Below are 19,144 nucleotides of genomic sequence, written 5' to 3' on the forward strand. Positions count from 1 at the left end.
GGTCTTTGAGGCATTTGGCTATTCTCTATCTTGTATAATGAGCTATCCAAACACAGCCTTAGGCTTTCTTAATCCAATGAGCTTGCTGCTCAATCAGATCTAGGTCTATCAGACTTCAGAGTCTTTGTTTGTAACCAGTCCCCTTTTGGCTGGGTGGGAGGTGGGATAATCCATTCTAACCCGCAGTGATTTTTAGCTCCCAGATGGGGCTGTGGGTGGGAGAGAGAGAGAGAGAGAGAGAGAGAGAGAGAGAGAGAGAGAGAGAGAGAGAGAGAGACCCACTGCTAACCAGATTCCTGTTGGAGAAAAACAGACCATCAGATTTGTGCCTTTCTCCCTGCCAGACACGCTATAAGGAATCCTGGAGCCGACTTCGGGATGGTGGCTACAAGCTGAGATTGGATGCCCTTCCGTTCCAGGCAGCCAAGGCATCCGGCGACATTATAAGTGATGTAAGCTTCCAATCCGGTGACGACTTTAATCCAAACCTGTTTGCAGTTCTTTTACCTCTAACTCTTGCCTTCTTTTGCCTGTGGATATAATATCCACTCCTGTCCACACTGACTGTGTCAGGGCAACCGGATAATGACCAGTGTGGGAGAGTACATCTTACACAAAACATTCCCTAGCCTGGGGCACAAAGCCGAATGCCCAACTGTAAACATGGAACCTGGGCAGATGAAATGTACCCTCCACCAAGAGTTTTCATAAATCCGGCCTGTGAAGAGCCTGCTAACAATGCCTGCACCTTCTCCCAGCTCGGGCCGCCCAAGTGTTAACGCTTCTGCCATTTCAAATTGGAGCCCTTTAGTCATTGGGAGTCTTGCATATGAAAGAATAGACTTTTCGACGACTCCTGCGCGCTTTCTTTCAACTCACCCAGTTACTGTCAAAAGAACAAAACATTTTCGCCCAATACCCACCTCTTCCATTCTGTGTCCCTTGTCCCTGAGCCTGTGCTCTCTCCCGCTCTCTTTCCCTTTAGTACAAATACAAAGAAGCATTTGAGAGAATGAAAGGACAGATGCTTGGCTCCCGGGGCTTGGAAGACGACCTCAGCCTCGCACACGCAGTCCATGCGACCTCGCTGCAGAGCGGTGTAAGTGGGAGGAGATGGAGGGAGCTCTGAGGCCCACCTGACGATGCTCCTGGCACAGCCAGTTCAGGTCGCAGCCTCTTAGAAGTGGGTGATGCTTCTGCTGCCAGTTTGCTGTGTAGAGTTATGAAATCACCTCTGGGTTTCAGCTGCTTCTACCGTAAAACGAGGTTGGATTTATGGAGCCCCTAGTTCCTTGCAGGGATAGGCATTCTTTGACTTGGATTTAGGTGGTCTGTGGGATGTGTTTGGTCTGCAGGATTTGTGTGTGTGTGTGTGTGTGTGTGTGTGTGTGTGTGCGTGCGTGCGCGTGCACGCACACATGTGTGCACTGTAGAGCGAATTCCTGCAAATGTTTAGAAATGGAGAAAGATTTATGCAAGAAGTTCTAGATTGCTGGTTAGAAGGTAGACTGGATTCCTGCAGGCTACAATCTGTTGAAGTTGTTCATAGTGTAGCTGTGTAGATAGAGTGTGTACTTACTCAGACATACTTGCATGCTTGCATTCACGTGGATGCACATGCATACATGCACATGGGTACACATACACATGTACACACACATGCATGTGGGTATGCACACACATATGCACATGGGTATGCATGCACACACACACATACATCACACATGCACATGGGTACTCATGCACACACATACCCCACTTCATTCTTATCTGTGCTCTCGTAAATGTAGGCACCTGGTTTGCATTACCCTCTGACAATTATTGTCATCCTGTGTTCTCTGGTACACATGTGTACACATCACCTTCATGCACATGTGTAAGGGGCAAATGTCAGGGGTGAAAGCTGTGCCCAACATGTTTCAGAGGCCCAGCCTATGCAATATCTTATTTAACTGCCAAACTGCCTCTCTAGAATCTCTACTTTGTATTTATTCTGGCTTATTGATAAGGAGACTGAGTGACTCGGTCCCTTACCCAGAGTCAGCTAGAAAGAGGCAGGCTCCATGGAGACAGTGCAGCCTCTCTCTCTCTCTCTTTCTCTCTCTCTCCCTCTCCCTTTCCTTCTCCCTCTCCCTTTTCCCTGACCCACAGCTTCGTTCGTTCTCTGCTACTATTTTCTCTGTGTGTTTCACTTTCCCTTTCTCCAACTGTGCTTTCCATCTTGGACTGCTGACCCCTGAGGATGGAATTAGATGGGAGGCCTTGGCATTGATTTAAGAGCGGGGGCACAATCAGTGACAGGAGAGTGGGAGGTTTGGGTCCAGCGGTTGAATTGAAGTGCTAGAGGACAACTGGCAAAAGGAAAGGGTAGAGACTCTGCACCTGAATCCAGAGAAGAGCTGCCAGCCTCCCAGTTCCTCCCAAGGCTGGTGGGGCTGCACTGGGCTTCTCCCTCACTTTGCAGGCCATACATTGGGCTTGAGGGATGAATATCTATGCTCAGAACCAGTTTTTCTACTCCCATAGGCTCTAAGATTGACTAGGGAATCCTGGAATGTTTGATGACGCTCTTTAATAGGTGGAGTAACAGGGGAATCTGTGAACTTAAGCAGATATTGGGGAAAGATACATTGGGTGGAACACGAGTTGCCCAGGTGTGTTCTTGACACTCTAAAATGGGATGGCCTAGGAAACTGAGCAAGGGAGTCACTGGTATTAGATCTGCTTCTTGCCTATATTTTCCCCTGATGAGAGAGCCATGACCTGACCCAGGCCCGTGGTTTTCAGAAAACAGGAGTTGCAAAGTTAGGAACCAAACTCAAGCATGCTTATTAGGTCAGTGTCTGCAAGGAGGGGTACGGTCTTGCATCAGTATCTCTGTTTGATGGGACAACTGCATCATCGCTGCTGTCCCTGATGATCCTGTGCAAACAGCAGCTTTGAAATAGTGGCTGTTGATCTGTCTGCCCCTCTAGGTGAATTATAAGAAAGCCTTTGAACACTCAAAGGCTCACTTCCATCTGCCGCTGGACATGGTAACCTTGGTGCATGCCAAGAAGGCTCAGAACCTGGCCAGCGACCAGGACTACAGACATCCGCTCCCCCAACACACATCCTTGGCAGAAGACCTGAGGCTGAGCTGTGCCAAGAAAGCTCACAAGTTGCAGAGTGAGGTAAAGAGCCCGGGGCCTCTCCCTCGGGGCCCTTCTAGCATTTCATACCACAAGGCAGGGACCCTCAAGTTCCTCTTGGCTCTGTGAAGCCTCCAGAGGTTCCTGAGGTCAGAGATCCTAAACTCTTAGCCCAAGAGCTCTCACAGGATCCAAATGCACAGTTAATTGCAATGCTCTAGTGAGAACCGTCGTCGGTCCTTGAGTGTTTCTACTGAATTCAAAGCATTGAAATAACTTTATCTAGCCCCCACCATATCCCTATATTAACAATTCCCTTGTCCAGAGAAAATGTACAAGATACAGGAAGGCAAATCAGTCATTTAAGGTGAATCAACTGTACTTGAGGAATAGGTGAGATGCCACATGGGTTTGTGGCTTTTCAGGATTTTCCAGTTTTGCCCCTGGTCTTGGGTTGGGTGGAAACCCTTTTTACTTCTATGTTTTATGGGAAGAACATAGATCAGGGCCAGGCAGTCAGGCACTGGCAATGCCTTCCAGGGTTGTCTTGGTCCTTGTGAAGCATCTTTACTCCTCTGGTGGCATGTTTAACCCCTGATACCTGTTCCTCAAGGCAATGAGCCACAGGGGAGTTAGGCAGCCTCACATACATGAAGAAGTGAAGCATGCTCTCCCCAAAGGCAGCAGCATCCCTGGTACCCACTTTCCAACTCAGCCTGCTAGGTCTGCGTGTTCCAGGCATGCGCAAGCAAGAAGTCCTGTGGAGGAAAGTGAGACCTCCATCTTGGTTCAGCAGTGCGTGCAAGTCAAGCAGGGCTCAGATCCAGAATCTGACATCCCTTGGAGCATCGTGTCTGTGGACAGCACTTACTGAATCACACAAATTGTCAGGAACCTGAGTGTAGCTATAGGGATGAGGGAACTGCCATACTCATCTCAGGCCATTTGTCACTTACCCTGTCTGGTGCTGTGGTGACAATCGGAAGGCAGCACATCCAGAGGGTGCTCTGCTGTCTGAGGGGCATAGATTCGGGGACTCTTTAAACTGTCATTCCAAACCACCTAGGTGATTCTTGCTCTTCCCCACACAGGTACTGACCAGAATGAGTCTTTGCCAAGTTATTTTGGATTCATTCATTAGTTCTTCCTTAACCCATGATTAATTAATACCGCCCGCTGCTGCTGGCTTTTGTTTGAAAGATCAGATAAACCATTTGTACATTTGCCCCAAGACACCTGACTGTCTAGCCACAACCCTCTCCAGCGTTTATGTTTTGATAGTTCACATTAGAACAGAACTCCGTCCGGCCTCCCTGTCGCAGCTACTCACAGAGAAGTGACAGCCGGATGATTTCCTTCTGACCCATGCTTCCCCAGACAAGCCTTTACTGAGGCTCTTGTGCACCGTTGCTGAGTGGCACCACATCTGTACACAGGCAGATCGATGCTGCCTGGAGTGCTAGGCGTGTGCTTTCAGACAGTGTCCCGAGACCCTGGCTACTCTGGCTTCTTTGTTTGGAGGTTGGCTTTTCTGATGTTTGTTTATTCCGGGTAGAATCTGTACCGTTCAGACTTGAACTTCATGCGTGGTGTTCCCTGTGTCATCCCTGGCACGCTGGAGATTGAAGGAAGAAAGAAAGCATCTGAGCTCATCAGCGAGGTAATGTGAAACTCCAGAGCGGGGAATGGTGGTGGGGCATCCGTGGCAGACATCTCAGGCACTTTGTGTCCCCCCTGCTCAGGCCCTTGGAGGTTAAGCTGTCACCTTTTGCCTAGTGCAGTTCTTATTGGAGTTTCCATTCAGACCGTGTAAGAACGTTTGTTGGGGACTGGTGAGAGGGCTCAGCAGATAGAGTTCAATCAGTAAACATGAGGCTCTAAGTTTAGATCCCCAGCACTCACTGAAACAGCCAGGCACTGTGGTGCAGATCTGTAATCTCAGTTCTCTGGAGGTGGAGGCAGAGGATCCCTGGAGCTCACCAGCCTACAAGTCTAGCTGAATCGGTGAGCTCCAGGTTCAGTGAGAGACCTGGAGTGGAGGGGAATAGAGAAAGACACCCCACATTGCCCTCTGGCTTTCACACACACACACACACACACACACACACACACACACACACACACACGCACACACACATGCACGCACACACACAAGACTATCAAGTCACTTCCTCTATTAAAACATAAGACTGATTCAGGAGCTCCTAAGATGTACTCTTCCTAGGCCCTTTGAAGGGCAGCCCTATGGTACAATGCAGAGCAGCCAGGCTTTGGAAACCAACAAATAAGGGATGGAAATTCTAAGTTAGCTCTCATTTGCTTTGTGACCTCAGCCTAGCTCCTTGTCCTTTCGGATCCCTGGCTTCTAAATTAGTCACATGGGGTTATACAGAACATCTCGGTTTGGCTTTGTAAGGATTGGCACCGATTTAAGCCCAGTGTTTCTCTGACAACTGTGTTGAAATGGCAGCTATGTGCTTGCTGATTTCTTGGTAAAAAATAAATAAATAAATAGTTTCAGAATTCTTAGCTTTCTAAGTGCATGGGGAGCCTTACTCACCCTAAGAGGGGACTTGGGTTGATACTCATGGTGGACGCAAGGACGGGGCAGTGTGGGAATAGTGGGGTAGATGTTTGGCCCCAGCCTGCAAGCTAAGGTGGGCAGACAGTGCCCTGTGTGATCTCAGGAGTCCTAGGCTCTGCATTTCCAGAGCAGTCTTTGCTTCGAAGCTCTCCGCAACCCATTCCCATCAGAGCCCCGTGTGACTCCTCAAAGGACCCATAGAGGCTGGGCTCTGCCGGTGGCCTTCCGAGTCCTGGTACAGTCAGGTGGGGGGTGTGTGTGCACTTGTGTGTGTACCTGGGGCCTAGATGTTATTCCTCAGGGGCCGTCCACCTTGCTCTTTGAGACAGGGATTCTCCCTGACCTGAAATTCGCTAAGTAGTCTAAGTAGTCTGGCCAGTGAGCCCCAGGGATCTGCCTGTCTCTGTCTCCCCAGTGCTGGGGTTACAAATGTGGAACCCCACATGCATCTTTACTCAGGTGTGGGGTTTTGAAGGCACACAGTTGGCATCATGCATCCTTAATGATGAAGACACCAAGCCTTGTCAGGTCCAGGCTGCAGGTGTAGTTGGTTCTGGTCTCCTGGACAGGGAGGTGACTAGCCGGGCTCCAGAATGATGGGCTGGGCAAGGGGAGGCTTTAGTGGTGGCAGCATACACTTACAGTTCCAGCATGGGGAAGGCAGAGGCAGAGGGATTCTGGAGATCTCTAGTTAGCAAGGCTCACATCCAGTGAGAGACCTGTCTCAAAAAGAAGATATTTATATTGTTCTGAGGAACAATTACCCCCAATTATCCTCTGGAATTCACATGCATGTGCACATAAAAACACACAGATGCATATGTGCACACACATACATCATACACATCCGCACACACCAAACATATTACACACACACCACACACATACAGCACACACACACACAGCATCACACATATACATCACACACATCACTCACACATACACTATACACACACCACACACTCACACCATACACACACCACACACACCACACATGCACAGCATACTCATATGCATGCCACACGCACATATACCACACACATCACTTACACATATACTACACACACAGCACACACAACACACACACATTTAATTAAGATTTACAGCATTAACTGTTTTCTCCCTTACCAAGCATCTTTTCTTCATTTTTCAGAGTAAATACCGCCAACATCCTGGGTCATTCAAGTACACAGCTGTGACAGATACTCCGGACCTTCTGCATGCCAAGTTCAGCAACCAGATCACCAACGAGGTGAACTCTCCAGAGCTGTTCAAGGATGGCTAGATTTAAAGAGGGAAAGGGGAGGGGGATGTATGAATTATTATGGGCCAAGAGGGAGAGAGGCATTTGAGTTTGTGGGGGATTTGGAAAGAAAAGACCATTTCATACAGAACCTAACACATCTTCCAAAGGAAAGGAAGGAGTTGGGCATTTGCTTCAGACTGTAGTCTGGCTCCTCTAGACCAGGGCAGGCTGGAATCCCAGTCTCAGGGCACACCCTGGAGTGGCTGGATCCAAAGAGTCACCAGACAAGGCCGTTAGCTGGCTCTTTTGCACATAGCAATCTGAGAGATGCTGACTTGTGCTTCTAGTCGAGGCAGATGGTGGCAAACCCATATAATGTTCATTTATGGAGGTCTATGGTTACCCAAGGGCAGGTCTGGACTGTGACATCTGTCTGGGTTCTTGAACCTTCGCCTCGTCTGAACCTCACTCACTATTCACTCAATGCATTCATCCCAAAGCTTACTACTCCCAGTAACAAACAAAAGAAACGGAAGGGGTCTCCTCTGCCGAAATGATCTCCCCTGCCTGCTGGCTTGCCATCTTGCTGCGGCTCTCACACCAGCTGAGCAGACATGTTAGCAGATCGTTTTCGCTTTTTAAGGTTCTCCCAACTCTAGCTTTCAGAAGCTCTGTGGAAATCTGGCTATTTTTGCTCTTCGCCTCCACATCTGACTCAAACCTTCTGAAGCTGGAGGTATCACCTGAGGATAATGATGCCCCAAAGAGACGGAGCACAGAGAGGCCATCAAGTTAACGTTCTTGCTTGCCCTCGTTCCGTCTTTCTAAATTGTGGGCGGTGGGGTGACTGTGTTTTAGGAGGGGCTCTGACCTTGCAGAAGTCAGCAAGCACTGGCCCATTTCTGAGCACAGGGACAAATCTTCCAGGGCAGCCCCGGCTCAGCTTGCTCTCTGGTACCAGGAAAGGGCAAAGACCAGGGCTGCCTCTTTCTACCGGCAGCTCATCTGTTGTAAGCCCCAGGTCTCAGATGATCTGTGTTGTATCAGGGGGATGGATTTCAGGACAGTCTCCACCTGTTCACCTTCCTTAACATCTAGTGGAACAAACTGCAATTCATTACACGGTCCTTCCGTTTTACTCGATTTCACTCACAAAGTCTGACTTTACCAAAAAGAATGTCTTGGTGACCCAGGCTGCAGCTGTGTCCAAGGCGTGTTCACCGTCATGCTTGCCCAGTCGCACACACAGGACACACACCGCTTGTCAAGGAGGCGTCCGTTGCCATGCTTCTCACTGTCCATTTATTTTTCACTTGGGTTCAGCGTCTCTACAAAGCAGCTGGCGAGGATGCCCGACACCAGTACACCATGACCCTTGGTTTGCCTGAGTTCGCCCGAGCGAAAGCCAATGCAGACAACCTGAGCGAGGTAAGTCTTCTTCCCCACTGAAGTTCAAGCATGTTCCAAAGTCACCAGCATGGTGTCACGCAAGTGATCTGACAGCCACCTCCCCATTTGCCTCAGCTTCTACAAAAGCACTCATTCCAGATGCCCATGTAAAATCTATGTGTGTTATATGTACATGTATGCTCAGAGCCTACCACAGGGCATGGGCTAATGAGAGTTTGCTCTGTGAAACAGAAACCGTTTACTACTCACAAGTGGATTATAGGACACCATGCCTCAAATGAAAGGGCATGCAGTCTTTGTTCATTGATTCACATATTTTTTTTCAAGATATACATGTGTTCCCATTTTAGGCAAAATACAAGGAGTCTTGGCACAATCTTCGTGCTCAAGGCTACAAGCTGACGATAGATGCTCTCCCGTTCCAGGCCGCGCGGGCATCCGGGGACATAGCCAGTGACGTGAGTGGACTCTCTGACCTCCATCTTGCCTCCTCTCTGTTAACTTCATAGAAAACAATGTGTGAGACTGATTTTCCCCACATTAAAGCAAATCTGTATCTGTGTGAGACAAGACATCACCTGCAGAATCTGTTAGCTCTGCACGAAGTCCTTGGGCGAAAGGTGGGAGGGCCGAGCACACTTTAAATTCACGCTGAGGTCTCTGGCTGAAGGAGCCCGTGACTCAAGTCTTATTGCAAAGTGCAGACAGTGGTCACATGGGAGCTGCCTGTCTGCAGCACCGCCCAGAACAAGGACAGAAAGGAGATGGCGGTCGCCTCCCCCTTGCCTCCGTCTCCCCCTCCACAATCCTCCAGCTGTGCTCCGTATATCCATAGCTCTGGGATACGAAGGAGACTTCTCTTTCCTACAAACAAATCACAGAAAACGTGGGTTTCAAACGAGCAGATCCTGCCTTTGGGGTTTAATGTTTTTCCAAATATGAGTGAATAAAATACAAGTTTCTTTTTTTACCCTTTTTGATGAAATTCCTTTTGGCCACAGGATACCCAAGGGGAGCAGGGTGCTTCCTGAGGTTCTAAGGATCTGATTTTAATTAGATAGGAAGGGAGGTCTAATGTTTTCATTCTTCAGCCCTGAGGGAGGGAGGGAGGGAGGGATACTTTGGGCCAACCGTCTATGATAGATCTTAGAGTCATGACTACCTGGATCATAAGAGGTGATCCCTCCCCTTGGCCCGTGATGAAGTTAAACAAGCAGACACACAATGCTTATATACCGTTGTGAGGTGAGTACATGCTAGCTGCATGCTGGCCCCTGACCAGCTGGCTGTCCCTTCTAGTTTCTCTATAGGCATGACTTCGTGAAGGAGCGGGGACGGCTCATCGGGGTCCGGAGTGCGAGCGATGACCCAAGGCTACGGCACTGCCAGCGGATGGGCCAGCTGCAGAGCGAGAATCAGTACAAGAAGGAGGCGGCCCAAAGCCAAGCCCAGTGCCACCTGCCCATGGATATGATGCACCTGGTCCACGCCAGGAAGGCCCAGGCCCTGGCCAGTGACCGTGACTACCGTACACAGTGCCATGAGTTCACTGCTCTGCCAGAGGATCTGAAGATGGCCTGCGCCAAGAAAGCCCATGCCCTACAGAGTGAGGTAGGGCTTATACAGCGCTGACACTCCCGCCTGCTTTCCACCATACCCGGGGTCCATCTTTGACCTCTGAACCCTCTCCATCCTTGTTTGACCTATGTCCGCCAGGTGGGGATTATTTCCTCAGCTGACATTTATTGAGCAGCTACTATATGGCCAGCACGTTGCTGGTTTATCTTGTTTTTCATCTCTTTTCACCTGAATATCTGCTCTGAGTTTCTGACCTCCTCTCCCATCTGCTTTCCTGTCCTCTTCTCTCCTTTTCTCTCCTCCCTTCAATTCTTCTCTCTTTCTGGGAGAATGCAGTTTTCAGGAAAAGAGTAAAAAAATATCTCCTGTGTTTGTGGAACTTCCACTGCCTTGGGGAAGATTAATGATGATTGATATGGGCCAATACCTTATATCTCGGATGGTGATACCTGCTAGGGAGATAAATAGAACACAGAAGTAGGGTGGGAAGAGGTGTGTGTGTGTGTGTGTGTGTGTGTGTGTGTGTGTGTGTTCATGCATACATGCAATCTTTCTGGGGTTTTTTTTTTGTTTTTTGTTTTTTTGTTGTTTTGTTTTTGGCAGGGACTTGCTATATAGCCCAGGATGGCCTAAGATGTGAGGTGCTTCTCCCACAACTTCTGAAGTGCTCTGGTTATGGTGGTGCCCACATGTGCCACCACCCAGCTTATGTGCCATTTACAGCAGGGCATCTCTAGTTCTCAGTGGAATGGCAACATCTGAACAAAGGCCTAAAGGAGAGGAGGGAAGGAGGTAGAGAAATCTGTACAAATAGGACAGTAAGTTCCGAGACAAAGACATGAGCAGGAACAGTCGTGGCGTGTCTGGTGGCAAATAGAAGTCATGTGGAAAGCTGGGGAGATGGAGCAGCTACCAAAGCACTTGGCATAGAGGTGAGAGGACCAGAGTTTAGACCGCCCCAGAACCCACATAAAAGTCAGCAGTTAGAAAATAGAGGCGGGAGTCCCCAGATCAAGCTGGATAGCTTGGCTAGCCAGAAATCAGCAAACTTCAGGTTCAGTGAGAAACCCCGCCTCAATCAATAAAGTGGAGAATGATTGAAGGGCAGGCCTGATGCCAATTTCAGGCTTGTACATGTGCATACACATGTGTACCACACACACTTGTGATGTGAACATGTATGTATATACTATGAACACTACACACACATGAAAAAAGGATATGGGTGAATGAAGAGGTCTCAGGGGATGGAGCAGAGAGCATTGGCCTAGGGATGGGAAGGATGGGCTGAAGGGCTACGGTACTACAGCCATGGCTGATATTGACTGACATCTTTGCCTTTGCTGCAGCTCTGGGCAGGGCCAGCTGGTAGGGTAGGCTTGGTAAGGTGGGCTCACATTCTACTCTCCAAACTCCTGCTCTCTTAGAGGATCTTAAAGCAGTAACGAACTTGGGTCAACAGGTGTAGACTGTTGGACTCAAAGGAGAGAGCTTGCCCTAGTCGAGAGCAAGAGCGAGCCGGGGCAGGGGTGGGTTAGAAATAGTTCTACCCTGTGTCATGGAGGAAGGTGCAGGGAGGGTTAGAAACAGTTCTACCCCGTGTCATGGAGGAAGGCTCTGGGTCACATTTCTGAGGTGCACATCCTACTGATCCACACTGGCTATGCAAGCTTGCACAGGTCCTTCATCCTTACCCAGTCTTGGACTTGGTGACAGTAGTAAAGTTATCATATGCCGTGGGTGTGTAGGCTGGCACAACGCCACCTGTCATCCTTCTGGGCCCTATGGCAACACTAAGAAGAGACTATTCTCAGTTCAGACTGTAAGCTGTTGGCGATTGGCCCTTGTCACGTCTCTGTACCTTTGGGAGATCCTGGGCCGAGTGGTGGAAGAATGCTCTGAGCACTGTGGTACCCTTAGCGGCACCCAGGTCTCAGGCCTGTATTACCACAGTGGGAAGGTGTCTCCAGGCATTTCCACACGTCCCTGGGGAAGCGAAGTTAACTTGGGTTGAGAAGCCAGTTTTTAGCTGAGAACTGGTCTATATGATACGGTTAGCACAAAGCCTGGCCCACAGAATCCTAGTAGAGACAGCTGCTTTCCTAAGTCCCCTCCCCCAGTCCCCACTTCTGACTGCCCACAGAGCAGTGTCTGCTCTTAGTCCAATTATATATGGCCATGAGCAGGGTATCACACACAAAATGGTTATTGACTGCTATAATAATGCTCTTATTAATGAATGATTCATCATACTGTGTTGCTGAGCCAGAAGGTGGATGTTCACCCAGCTCTGCCCTTAGCTGGCTAGGTGACCCTGAGTAGTTATTTTATTTCTTGGACTACATCCCAGAATCAGAAAAGCAGCAAGGTTTGATCTGGCCCATGATCTCAAACTTTTGAGAGTCTAGGGAAATTTTCTTTTAGCAATAGGGTCAGCAAAATGCCAACTTTTACATTACCAAGGAAATAAAAAGGAAAAAAACTAATACCACCTAAAGGTATGATTTATGCTACTGTTATTTTTGAAAAGAAAGAAAAAGTTTAACATTTAAAAATTATTGGGAGCTTACTCTCAAAAGCAGAAATGGTAGTTGGAAACTGTGCATTAAAAATTTAAAAACAGGATCTGATCTACAGTTATGAAGACTAAGAAATGATTGCTTCAGTTTCACATGACCTTGTGATGCCCCGTGCACTGCTTTTAGTCTGTGATTGGTGAGATGTAAGAAGTCCCAGCTTCAGCTCTAGTTCACAGTGAAGGGATAATGCCCAGGGTTTGATTTTATAACAGTACTTATCAAATGTTCGCGGTGCATGGCTGGATTATATAGAAGAAGAAACACAAACTCTGCTTGAGTTCATCAGTCTTTGTTCCTTTAAAAACAGTGTGTGTGTGTGTGTGTGTGTGTGTGTGTGTCTGTGTCTGTGTGTGTCTGTGCGTGCACACTGGGTGCTGGGAACTGAGGTACGGTCCTCTGTAGGAGCAGCAAGTGCTCTTAACTGCAGGGTCACCCTAGCACCTCAACAGAAGTTCACTGATTGTGCTGCATCTCCTGTGTTTCCCTGCCCTGGCCAGGAAGAAAGCATTAGGATGCACCAGAAGGTCTGAGAGACATTCCCCACTTGGGCTAACCTCTACAAGGCCGTGATTGCTGGTGTCATGTCAAGTTCTGTGTTCATTTGAAGGTCCCTTGAGATGCACGCTGGCCTAGAGGCACCCATCATGAACACATGGCAGTGACCTCCAGAGCTTGTTTGGTCTTTTATGAGTCTCTTGTTGTCTGCTCCCGCATGACCTCATAGCAGGGCTGTAGGAGGTCTTGAAACACACTGTGCCCTACCCTTTCCCAGTGTGGTAACCTCAGGCTGACTCTTGGAGCACTTAAGACTTCAGTTTCCCCATCAGAAACAACAATAATAGCTAAAATATATAGAACCCCTACGTCCTGGGCCAGGTATTAGTATGAATACTTGGCGTGATCTCATTTTATATAAAGATAGATATAAGTATCACTCTTACTTTTACAGATGCAGATGTGAGATCCTCACCATCTAAGTCATCGACCTTGGATCACAATCTGGCAGGGAAATGACTTTCTCAAGGCCCTAGAACTAAAAAGAGATGGATCAGGTCTTCTGGTCTGCTGACCCCTGGCCCAGTCTCTCTGGCTTCCGTAGGCGACTGTTTTATGACCCAGATACCCTAGTCTGTATTCCTGATGGCTTCCAGTGTCACCTACCAGAGCCCAGAAGCCCATAGCTCATCCCAATGTCCAAAACATCATTTGATCACTAAAGCCATTCTGTGGGTGAGAAGAACCCCTCCTTTGCAAGACAAAATGGGTGTGCACTGAGATAATGAAACACTCCCTTGTAGCTAGTGAGGATGCTACTTCTTAGACAAGGACAAGAATATCCTTCCTCCAGGTACTACCTGGGTATAGTTGCTTGTATTGTATCCACAGTCATCACTTGGCAAGAGATTGCTCCAAAATGGAGGTGCTTGGAAAGTCACTACTAAATTCTTAAGGGGGCTCCAACCTCTGTATAAGGAAAAACAGAATCTGCCATTTGGACGGGTCAGATTGGGGCGGGCAGTTTGCGAAGGTTTATTCTTAGGCTTGCTCTCTGAAGCCGTCTTTGGATAGCTGACTTTCCTCAGCTCCCCTCCTCTCTCCCTCCTTTGATGGTGAGGTCTAGGGCAGGTGTGTTGTTTTTAGGGTTTGTGTGAATAGTCAGCACTGGGCTGGGGAGAGATGTCAATAGATGATGTGTTTATCAGAGTCAGAGCACAGCCAGATCTTTGGGGACCTACATCTTGCATCCTGACTTACCTGTAATCGTACTGTTCAGCCCAACAAAAGACAAGTTGAAAGAGTGCCCCCACCCCATCTGGCTCATGAAAGGAGCAGGACCCGGCTGTGAAGAGGCCCTGTAGGATTATTCTTTCCAACTTAGAAATTTATCCAATTTTCGCTGCTCTTTATCAGAGCGGAAGGCAAAAGCCTTGCTGGTGTAGACTGAAAAGACACGGTATGAAAAGCGATCTTACTGACATGGGGTTTAGAAACCTGCTCCCGAGCCCGAGTGATGCCTCCCTTCACCAGTCAGAAAGCAGTGTGGAATTGGCACAGGGGCATTAACCGGCAGACAGTAGATCAGAAACGGGCCCGCTTTGAGGCCCGCTGAGAGAAGAGCTGTGGAGCCTGAAATGAAAGAGAACTAAAAAGGCCGAGAGGCTGGCATCCGGAGCGGTGTTTTGCGTTACAGCAGGGCTTATATCTAAATTAGAGAAATGCCATCAACTCCATTTAGATCCAAATTTCAGATTTCCTTAGAGAGGCTTTTTCCACCTTTAAAAATACCGACTTTCCATAAAGAGGAGAAGAAAGGTGTCCGGGTGCCAGTGTCATTGTAGGCAATGTAGACAGATCAAGGGCTCCTGATCAGATTTCACAGTTTAGGGGCTCCAATCAGAGCCACTGTTGTAATGCTCCTATTTACTTCCTCCTGGGAATGGTGCCGTTGGCCTAATCTTCTAAGCCCTTACAGTGGAGAGAGAGGATAAGGCTTTGCCTGGTTTTGCAATATAAGCAAATCGTACTGAGTTACCACTGGGGGACGGGGAGTAAACTGAGGCACCACAGGATTAAAAGGATTTACTCATTGATAGCTCATCATATTTAGATCTGCTTTAGTTCTTAGATTCCTCCAGGAGTCAACCCCGCCCCCTCAGTGGCCACTGTCCAAGGAACAGAAATCTAATGGTCTCTCATCTCTAGGGACTCTTGGGATTTTCATGAGGATCGTTTTGACCTTCAAAAGTGACAGAGGGACTGAGTTGCATGTTGGTAAAGAAATTTACTCTGAGTCATAGCAGCTTCGATCCGGGGCTTAGAATCCTTTGATCAGCTGAACGGTGTGTAGATCGTTTTTGTTTGGCAGGTGGTAGATTGCCTCACTGGCAGAGTGAACCCAAATAATCCTGGTTGATCCTTGGATTTGAGCACATAGCTCTTTCTTTAAATGCTTGTCCATGGACGTCATGGCTGTCAGCTTCAAGCCATGCTAACGGGGCTTCTTGTACCTTTCTTGTATCCTGTTACTTTATTCATGGAAAACGTGCAAACTCAAAACATTTGAACTGAGGATCTTCTCTCAGTGAAGTCACCGAACTGTTGGGACAAAGCATGATTTATTACTCTTTATTGCTATTATTCTTATTGCAAAGCGAGGGCTTTGCGGAAATGTCCTCAGGGTGCCGGGCACGGTCCTGACAGAAGCTCTCCACTTTCTTTCTGCAGTTTCGCTACAGGTCAGACTTGATGGGCATGAAGGGCACGGGATGGCTGGCTCTGAGATCTCCTCAGTTGGAGAGTGCCAAGAAGGCTGGAGAGCTCATCAGCGAGGTACCCGCAGCCCAACCCCCCGAGTGACATGGGCAATCTGAGTATTTCCCTTTGAACAGAGACCTTGTTCACACAGTGGAGATCTTGCCAAAATGAACCCAAGGCTTGATGGACTCCAAGGGGTTATTTTTTTTCTGGAACTATTTGCAATCCAAACCTAAGACAATGATATTTCCCTGCTACTAATTCACTGCTGAGGAGTGGAAGACATTAGACACATTGGATGTATTGTGACCGGTTGTTACCTGATGTGTGCACTGTTTTTATTGGCAGTTCAGGGAATCTGTATTTACCCACTGGTCCGGTATATAGAGAGGTCACATGGCTTCTGAGGGTATTAAAAGTCACACAGGGCTCGTAATACCGACTGATTGACGGCCTGGGGTCCTCTGTCCTACAGTCTCCACAAGAGAGATACCGCCAGCTTTGATTTTCTTACTAATAGTAAGAATGTGCTTGGAGTATGTCTAAGCAAGGTTCCTTGGATGTGTAATGCTTCCTTTGACAGTAAAGAATCCCTTCCTTAAGAAACTAAAAGTCTGCCACATGCCTTCAGTCATAAAGGGAAGCTTGGGTTCTTCCCATGCTCTTGATTGTTGGGTTCCTATCAAACAGAGTGGCTTGTCTTTTGATACGCCATTGTCACATGTGCATTTGGTCCCAAGAAGCCAGGATTAAAGAGGGAAGTGATGCTTAACCATGCATCAGGGCAATCTTTTCCTTTATAGACCAAGTACCGTGAAAAACCAGACAGTATCAAGTTCACCATGGTGGTGGATTCTCCAGACCTTGTTCATGCCAAGAACAGCTATTTGCACTGTAATGAGGTGGGTTCTTCCTCTAACCCTGGGCATGTGATGGGATGCCGTGGCTTGGTGCTAGATGAGGGTGCAAGCCATCTGGGTGATGTGGGCACGTTGCTCGTCTCTTCTCACCTCACTCACCTTAGTTGAAGGGGGAAGCGGGTGGGAGAACGGTGAGGGCAACCCTTCCATACACAGTCGAGTGAATTTAAAGAGGGTTGAATAAGTAAAGGCGAAGAAAGCTTTAAGCAAATACCAGGAACAGAGAGTCCCCTACCTCTGGTGTGGTTCAAGTTATCACTGCAGTGACACCTAGCACTACTGATGACCTCTCACCAAACATGAGATCAGATACACCTTAATTGCTGATGTATGCAATGGAATTCAAAGGCTTTATTTAAACCTGCTAGAGGTAAAAAAAAAAAAAAGAAAGAAAGAAAGAAAGAAAGAAAGAAAGAAAAGAAAGACTGGTTTTGTTCAAAGCTCCCTTCCGCCTTTGCTGCCTGAGTACTTTAGGCCTGTTTCCTCTTTCAGGGGACAGGAGGTGACATGTCTTCTCCTCCAAACTGTCAAGGGTTTCCATTCTCTGTGCCCCTTCCTCCCACAGCCCAAAGGCTGCCTTGAATAGTTCCCATTTTTAAAGCCTGAGTGGATTTGGGAACTGATGGGAACAGAGTGTCTACACCTGCAGGCATAGATGGATCCAAGTGCTTCTTGGGGTTGTTGGCGGCACTGCTCTGAGAATGAAAACCAAGACAAAACCCTAATCTTAAAATTTGTGTCTTTGTGTGATTTGGGTCAACCATGAAAACCTTAGGGTTTTAAACACAAAGGCATTTAATAAGTTTTAAAATTAAGAAAAGGCCCATTTGTTTTTAATTACTACTGTTCATGTTGACCAGCCGAGCCTCAGAGGCCTGGGAGTAGTCTCTTGTTCCCAGTGAACACACACAGTGGCTTGCAGAGGGTCTGAGATGGTCTGACACCCATTTCAGGCCGAGTAAATTACACAGGCACGGCCTACCAGGGAGTTGGTTTATGGTCCATTTGGAGGAGATCATGGCAAATATTTTAACAATGTTCACCATACATGACCCTGGCCTCAGAGGGACCTTCTCCTCACCAGATGCTTCTAGAAGGGTTGTTTCTAAGAGCAGCACTGAATCCCACTTCCTGTGGCAGAGGGGGAGGGCAGGATAGGGCATCCACCATTTTTCTCTTGAACTTTTACCAAGTGTGACTGTACCTAGGCTCTACCTTGATGGTTGGTCTGTCTCCCCCACAGCGCCTGTACAGGTCGGGGGATGCAGACTCCCTGCACAAGTACACCCCCATTCCAGACCATCCGGATTTTGCCCGAGCACGGTTGAACGCGATGTACCTGAGTGACGTGAGTAGGGCTGCGTGGTGTGTGCCTGCTTCTGTAACATTTCTGGGCCTTGAGTTGATTTTACTGGTTATCTTTATTGTTATGTTTAAGTCCTAAGAAGGAGAACATGAAAGTAAAAGAACCCAGGACTGAGCAGGACAAACTTATTGTGTGACTCCTATCAACTTCCTGGGTCTCAGTTTCCTTACCTGTAAAATGGGAAGAAATGGAGCTGAGCTAAATGGAAGTCTCTTGTAGCTTTGAAATTCAGATTCAAGGCTGGGATCTGAAGATCTCGGATACGTGGCTGGTTATGGTCATGAGTATGGTCCCCAGGCTCTGCTAGGTGTAGACAAACCTGTTCTGTGATTTCTTGGACCTCTTTCTTTAGCCCTTCAGAGAAGCATGACTGAGGAGATAGGATGACACCATCTCGCTCCGCAGTTTGAAAAGATGTTCTCAATGTAGCTGGCTCCTTTGTGCATGGAGCTGTGCCTGCCAACACTCCAGCTTCCCCTGGATGAGTGCCCTTTGCGTACATAACCAAGACACTGTTTCCTAAACTCGGGCTTGTTGTTGGCAGGGGTTGGAGGCCCCTGGTTGTAATAGAATAGGCAGCCACTCAGCCAGCAGCGCTATGATCCCCAGATAACAGGTAGAGAAGCGTTGCAATCAAAAGATCCTGTCAGATTGGAATAACACAGGCTGAGTGTGTCAGCCTGGGGCAGCGAGCGGCCTCCTAGAGTCCAGCCATTCTTCCTTCCCTGGCCTGGCCATTGTGTCCTGGGGCTGCGTGTGGATCGGCAGCTGCTGCTGCTCACCCCAGAGGTGTCTGCCTTGCAGGGGTTGGAGAGAGGCGCCTTCTAGTTAGCGTGTGTATTAGTTTGTTGCCGTTGTAAAGCCCTGTGGGATCCCAAACGGCGAATGCTGTCCTGCTTTGTAAATATGAGTTATTACAAGCATTTGATGCTTCTGAGGGATGAGCGAGGGATAATTTTAGAACAGCAGCTCTGGTGGGCTGGCCTCCATCTGGGGACGCTGGACCGCCTCCTCTACAGAGCTGGCACAGAGGTCCAGCTCATTAATTCCCAAGGATGGGGAGGCCAGGTCTCCA

At 48.2% G+C, this 19,144-nt stretch overlaps 1 protein-coding gene across 6 annotated transcripts in view; it reads left to right on the top strand.

Moving 5' to 3' along the window:
* Window positions 1-19,144, top strand: part of Nrap (nebulin related anchoring protein) — a 74,106-nt gene that overhangs the window by 49,284 nt on the left and 5,678 nt on the right. For all 6 annotated transcript variants that reach the window (XM_048424359.3, XM_085694126.2, XM_085694129.2 and 3 more), the window contains 11 exons: window positions 345-452; window positions 986-1,099; window positions 2,976-3,173; window positions 4,687-4,791; window positions 6,869-6,967; window positions 8,285-8,389; window positions 8,722-8,829; window positions 9,671-9,982; window positions 15,754-15,858; window positions 16,587-16,685; window positions 17,947-18,051. In XM_048424359.3, the coding sequence (XP_048280316.3) occupies window positions 345-452; window positions 986-1,099; window positions 2,976-3,173; window positions 4,687-4,791; window positions 6,869-6,967; window positions 8,285-8,389; window positions 8,722-8,829; window positions 9,671-9,982; window positions 15,754-15,858; window positions 16,587-16,685; window positions 17,947-18,051 (1,458 nt within the window). The remainder of the gene's footprint in view (window positions 1-344; window positions 453-985; window positions 1,100-2,975; window positions 3,174-4,686; window positions 4,792-6,868; window positions 6,968-8,284; window positions 8,390-8,721; window positions 8,830-9,670; window positions 9,983-15,753; window positions 15,859-16,586; window positions 16,686-17,946; window positions 18,052-19,144) is intronic.

Source organism: Myodes glareolus, chromosome 7 (assembly GCF_982192425.1).
Source record: "Myodes glareolus chromosome 7, mMyoGla1.1, whole genome shotgun sequence".
Lineage (NCBI taxonomy): Eukaryota > Metazoa > Chordata > Mammalia > Rodentia > Cricetidae > Myodes > Myodes glareolus.